The following is a 6881-nucleotide window of genomic DNA, read 5'->3' on the forward strand; positions in this document are numbered from 1 at the left end:
AAGCCTTGAACTGAAATTACCCCTTGAAGTCACCTTTAAACTAAGTAACAGTTTAGCCCTAAGAGTAAAAATGATCACCTTTGAATATTGTGTTAAAATAATAATAATAATAATAATAAAGAATCTTTGTAAGACCAAAGGATCAATACTTACTGTAAAGCATAGATGAGAAGGTTGAGGGGTGGGGGTTAAGTAAATGAAAGTGAAAACACTAGAACAGAAATTACATGACTGTTGATGCATTTGAAGAATATAACCAGTGTCATTGATGGCTATGTCTAGACGCTGTGGTATGGGAATGGGTTTTGTTGTGCATACTGCCACAAAAGCAAAATAAAATTTAGAACAAAATACTGCTATTGAGGTCCCCCCCCCGCCCCTATTCCAGGCTTATTATTGTAGAATTATGAGAAAATATAGGTAGGGATCTGCCAATCTACATTTTGACACCTGTTTCAGTGGTTTTGTTTGGCACCATACATGTGATACAGTAAAATTTACTTGTATGGCTCTTCTGACCATAACTTCTTGCTGTTGTGAAGTGTCCTCGAGTCAGTTCTGACTCATAGTGACCCCTGTGTAGGGTTTCCAAGGAGTGGCTGGTGAGTTTGAACTGCTGACTTTGTGATTCAACCTGACCTTGCGGTCCAGTGCATATTGCATAGGGAACTGGTTCAGTGGGGGCTATCCCAGAGCTGCTATGGGCTGCTGACTTACACTTTCAGGCCTGGTGTTTCACTGCTGACCTGGGGTTTTTGGGTACTTCCTGCCTTGGTCAATTCACAGAGCAAGAACTGAATATGAATAGTTGGACCACTGGTCAGATCCTTCAAGACGGCAGGTAGGTTGAGAAAACATTTATCCCTAATTCTTAATTCTGTTAAGCATACTGAGGATTATGAATCTCTGTTAAGCTTGTGGGAAGGAATGCAAGAAGACAAGGAGCCCTGCATCTTACCTTATTAATGTGTGGCTATAAAAATCTTGGAGTCCTGGTGTGGTGCTGTGGGTTAATGTGCTAGACTGCAAAGCCGTTTGAACTGCAAGGTCGGCGGTTCAAGCTCACCAGCTGCTCCTTGGAAACACTATACAGGGTCGCTATGGGTCGGAATCGACTCGACGGCACTTCACAACAACATAAAAGTCTTGACTCTTCTCAGCAACATTTATTGAAGAGTGTCTACCAGGGTTTCCTGCCAGTGCAGGAATTCTATTGTTGGTGTTAACTGCCTAGTAACGAAGTAGACTTCAACTCATGGTGACTCTGGATGAGTTTGAATCACCAACCTTTCGGTTAGCAGCCTGGCACTTAACCAACGCGCTACCAGGGCTCCTTGACCAAAGCATTGTTTGGAAGCAGCTTGAACCTTCACAACAAGCACTCCTCTCCTACCTGGAGTCTAGTCTTAACTTTTCCGCGTGTCCCTCTTCTCTCTTCTCAACCAGCAGGTGCGGGGCAGCTCCAAGGCTCCGCAGACATTGGCATCTTTCTTTTCCTAGTCAGCTTCCCTCACCGGGCTGAGAACCTCTCGAAAGCAGGGCGGGGTCAGGGAGGTCTTGAATACACTAGGCGTAAGGTAAGCGGTGTGAGTTTTGGCCAGGGTGTTCCAGCTGAGTACATCTGGGAGCCGCAGGTGATCAGTAGGCCTAGCTCCGATCCCATTGGTCACCGACTTCTCCCTTCTTTCGGGTCTCCTCCTTCTCTCTTCTGTTCCCATTTTCTGCTGAAAAGATTCGGGACCCCTCTCACCTTCCCCAATACAAACTCCGCGTTAAAAGAATCCCCGCATAGTGCCAGAAAGCTGCTCCAATACTTGCTCCCTTTCTTCCCACCCGACCTCCTCTTCCATCTTTGTGGGCGCTCTCTGGGGCGTTTGGCTTCTGGATTCTTGGCGCTGTTTCCCTCACGCTGCTCCCGGGTGTTACCGCCGGTCCCCTCGCGTGTCACGCCTCCAGCCCTGTCGCTTTAAGCGGGTCCCCGAGCCGCGCCGCTCCGCGCCCCTCCCTCTCCGCTGCTCCCGCGCTGCCGCCTCCCGCCTCCTCTCCCGCTCCTCCTCCTCCGCTCCTCCCCGCCTCCTCCTCGCCATCGCCGCCGGCCCCGCTGCCCACTCAGCTCTTCTCAGCCTCTCCCGACCCGCAGCTATGGCCGACATCAAGACAGGCATCTTCGCTAAGAACGTCCAGAAACGACTCAACCGGGCGCAGGAAAAGGTCAGAGGAGGGCGGCGGGCGGCGGGCGGCAAGGGCAGGTGGCAAGGAGGCGCGGGCGCGGCTGGAGAGGGCAGCGCCCACTGGAGGGAGCGCAGGAGGTCGGCCCGGCTGCGATGTTGCGGGGACTAGGGTCTAGGGGGTGCAGAGCGTTGCGGGACCGGGAGTGGGGGCTAAGGTCGAAGGGACGCAGTGCACTTCGCCCTCGGCGGCGACTGCAGCAAAGGCGGCACCCGTGCGCTGCGGGGCTGGAAGGGCGGGAGCGCGCAGCTACGGACCCGCAAACCCCATCTCTGGAGACGCTAGATCTCCCCGAATCTACCCGGCCCCCTTGGCCCTCGCGCGGCGTTCTCCACCCCTGGGAGGCCGCCCGGGCGTTCTCCACCCCTGGGAGGCGAGCCGCGTTCTCCTCCGGCTTAGCGCTGGCTGCGGGCACGAAGAGTCGCAGGTGCGGTAGGTCTCCCCGCAGCTCGCCCGCCGGCAGCTCACAGGGACGCGGCCCGCAGATAACGGGGAGAAATTGCGGCAGCGGTTCTTCCTCAGGGAGAAATCATGGACACTTCGGTGCTGTGGAAATGCAAGATTTAGCACCGAAGCCGTGAATGATCGCTTTGAACCAATAGGGCAGGATCGCGAAAAACCAGCGACTTTATATAGTGCTGTCTGTCTAGTGAATTGTGGAGTTCAAAACAGATCTGGATACACACATATTGTATGTGTGTGTCCATGTATGTGTGTCCATTTTGACGCCAATGTCCTGTGGAAGGTCAAAAATAAGTATTGCCCTGAACCCAACAGTTTTCTGAACATTATGCAAAAACGGAAGTATTGTATTGCATTTTAAAGATCCATAGGGCACAGGTTCTATTCCCATTATTATTATTATTTTTTTACAAACCCCTGTGTAAACTACCCACAGTAATTGATTTTTCACCCCTAGAGAAGTGCATAAATTAAACCCAGGACTATACCCTGACCCAGTGAAGAGAAACTAATACCAGGCACTGAGCTTGTCTGGTGTACCTAATGGGTTCTTCATCTGATAGCAACCAGATCTTGGTTTGCGTTTGGAGGCAAGGACATTTAAATTGCAGTTTGAGCATTGTACTTGGAAACAAACACCAGCTAATGAGTCCCATGATTTGTATCAATTGAAATGAGTTCTTTTTCACGTGGTAATATTTTCCATCCCTGGGATACTGCATGTTGAACGTTTTACTGAAAGTCAGACCTGCGAATTTGTTCTCTATGCCAAAGCATTGCTCTCTCCAAGCCTGGAGAGCTGAATAGAAAGGGACACCTTTCCCTTTATTGTGTCCCCTAGACCCAGAGACTCTGTGACTGCCTCTGGTCTCTCACTCCACTCATGCACACTCAATGCAGTAAGAGGATTGTATTTCTTTTAATATCTACCCAAGCTCTTCTTGAGCTAACGTGATCCCGGTCCCTCCATAACTGAACTAGCAATGCTTCCTGCTCCCTTACAGAAAGTAGCCAGGGATCTGCTGACCTTGGTGTCAGGGCCAGGTTTTTGTACTTATTTTTAATACTTTCATTTTACCCAGTTCTAGTTTTTTTGGCCCCCGCATAGTGGTTGCGAATTGGGCTGTGAACCACAAGGTCAGCAGTTCGAAACCACCAGCTGTTCCACGGGAGAAAGATGAGGCTTTCTACTCTGGTAAAGATTTCCAGCCTCAGAAACCCTGTACAGGGTTGCTATGAGTCGGAACCGACTCCACGGCACATACCCACCACCACCGTCTCCCTTTACAAGAAATTACTTGAGTCTTCTGTCTGCAACTTTTCATTGAATCCACTTTCCATCTGTGAAGAAATTTAGTGATGTGGTCTGCCTTTACACATATTAAATTTATTTCTTAATCTAGGTCACCAACTGTTAATATACCCAAAAATAAATGCAAAGAAAATCTCTTTTACAGAGCATGCAAGCTTTCACCAATCGACTAAAACATTTTATTTTATTTTTATTAAGGTCAAGTGTGTATTATGACTACAATTGCAAATGAGTGGTCCGTCCTTCTCCGGAGAAGAGTCTGTGTAGGGCTTCAAGCATGCTAGTTTCGTTCCTCAGAAAAGTTTCTGATGAATATAGGACCTGTTGCACCTAGTTTGGGGAGTTCAGACACTTAGATTCTGGGTTCTGCCCTTGAGTAAGTTTTGCCCTCTTTCTAGGCCTTTCAGTATCACGGTAGTTGACACAAAGGAAAAAGCATTTGGGGATCTGGATAAAGCAGCCCAGCCTAGCTCAAAAGGAACCTCCAGGTGAATGGAAAGCATACTGATGTTGGAGACTTTGCATCTTTAATCTCTGCTGCAAAAGGTCAGTTTGAACCTCGAGCTTGATGGTTCAAACCCACCAGCCGCTCCTAGCAATCCCTATACAGTGCCGCTAAGAGTTGGAACCTACGTGATGGCACTTAACAACGACAACAACACAATTACCTATTTAAGGAGCTCTGGTAGCATAGTGAATTACAAGTTGGGCTATGAACCACAGGGTCAGCAGTTTGAATCGCAGAAGAAAAATGAGACTTTTAGCTCCTGTAAAGATTTATAGCCTTGGAAACCCTATACAGGGTCGTGGTGAGTTGAAACTGTCTAGACAGTGTGCAACCACAGCCGTGATCTGTTTAACAGCTTGCATTGTCTTGAGTGGCTTCATATGGTTGCATCATCTCTTAAGAGGTGACTTATGGCTTTTTATGGAGCCCTGGTGGTACAGTGGTTAAAGCCCTTGGCTGCTAATCAAAAGGTGAGTGGTTTGAGCCCATTAACTGCTCCTTAGGAGAATGATATGGATTTCTGTTCTATAAAGATTATTGTTGCTGTTCAGTGCTGTCGAGTTGGTTCTGATTCATACTGACCCTGTACAGAGTTTCTGAGGAGCAGCCTGTGGGTTTGAACCGCCAACCTTGTGCTTATCCTATAGTGCCACACTAGGAGTCCGATGTAAAGATTACTGAATTGGAACCCTATGAGGGCAGTTCTCTCTCCTGTAGGGTCGGAATTGACTGGACAGCATTTGGTTTGGTTTTGTATGGCTTTGAAAGAATATTTTCCTTATTAAAAAGCAGTTACATTCATTGGACAATAAAATATGCATATAAACAAACAAACAAACCAATTAATTAAGATTCTCATGATTATATCAGTCAGAGGTTTCACTCATTTGATGTGTACCCAATTAGATATTTTCCCAAGTATATATGTGGTTACGAATCGGGCTGCAAACCTTAAGGTCAGCAGTTCAAAACTACCAGCCGCTCCGCGGGAGAAAGATGAGGCTTTCTACTCCCGTAAAGATTTACACCCTCAGAAACCCTGTACAGGGTCGCTATGGGTCGGACCCGACTCGATGGCACTTAACAACAACAACACATATGTATATATTATGCAACTATATCAGGCTTATGCTACATATATGTTTTTATAACATGCTTATTTCAATTAATAATCCTAAGTGTCTGTCCAAATTAATATGTGTAGATATTTTCTACCAACAATTTAAAGGACTGTATAGTATTAAAATATTTTGATTGAATGAATCTCCAATTTTGTGGATATTCATTTTTCAGTGCTTCTCTATATAAACACAACTCAGTGAAAAAATTCACAGGGGAAAATGCTTGCATGTGCCCTTAATTCTCTCCTTCGATAAATTCCTAGAAGAATTAGTGTGTCACAGGTATGTTCATGTTTACTACAGCTAAATTGTCTTCTAGAAATGTACCAGTTTACATTCTCCCCAGAAGCCCATGAGTCACTTGCAAATTGTTGTTGTTGTTAAATGCCATCGAGTCAGTTCTGACCCATGGCAACCCTGTATAGGGTTTCCAAGGAGCAGCTGGTGAGCTTGAACTGCCAACCTTGCAAATACTAGCTATTAAATTTAAAATAATCTTGAGCATTGTGATTGGGTAAATTAATTCCTGATTTGTTGCATGCATTGATTTTTAAAAATAGACATTTTTTTGCATTCTGATTTTTTAAATTAATGAATTGGGTGTGCTTACTTTTTCATAGTTATGCTAATTTTCTGATACACAGACTTTTTATGTTTATGCTATGTTTTATCAGTTTAGTTGATTTTGTATGGTTTTTATTTGAAGTCATTGAACTTGAAGGTATCACAAAGTCAACTCAAAATGGCTTAAGGGAAAAGGGAAATTTAATTGTTAATAATAGGAATTGTTGTTGTTGTTAAGTGGCGTTGAGTTGATTCTTACTTATATTGACCTTGTATAGGGTTTCCAAGGAATAGCTGGTGGGTCTGAACCGCCAATCTTCTGGTTAGTATTCTAGTGCTTATCCAACAGCACCACACCAGGACTCTAATACTAAGAATGATGGTGGTGGTTTGAGGTGATGTGCCGTGGAGTTGGTTCCGACTCACAGCGACCCTGTACAGGGTTTCCGAGGCTGCAGATCTTTACGGGAGCAGAAAGCCTTATCTTTCTCCCATGGAACAGCTGGTAGTTTTGAACTGCCGACCTTAAGGTTCACAATCCGATTCGTAACTACTACGCTACCAGAGCTCTTAATACTAATACCAGCTATCATTTATCCCCTACACATATAAATAAACTTTTAATATATAAATATATATATTGTTTTGTTGTTGTTAAGTGCCGTCGAATCAATTCTGACTAACA

General features: G+C 45.6%; 1 protein-coding gene across 2 annotated transcripts in view; it reads left to right on the forward strand.

Moving 5' to 3' along the window:
• Nucleotides 1–2142: 2142 nt before the first annotated feature.
• Nucleotides 2143–6881, forward strand: part of AMPH (amphiphysin) — a 324014-nt gene continuing 319275 nt past the window's right edge. For both annotated transcript variants that reach the window (XM_006832119.1, XM_006832120.1), the window contains exon 1: nt 2143–2211. In XM_006832119.1, coding sequence (XP_006832182.1) covers nt 2143–2211 — 69 coding nt within the window. The remainder of the gene's footprint in view (nt 2212–6881) is intronic.

Source organism: Chrysochloris asiatica, unplaced genomic scaffold (genome assembly GCF_000296735.1).
Source record: "Chrysochloris asiatica unplaced genomic scaffold, ChrAsi1.0 scaffold00006, whole genome shotgun sequence".
Classification (NCBI taxonomy): domain Eukaryota; kingdom Metazoa; phylum Chordata; class Mammalia; order Afrosoricida; family Chrysochloridae; genus Chrysochloris; species Chrysochloris asiatica.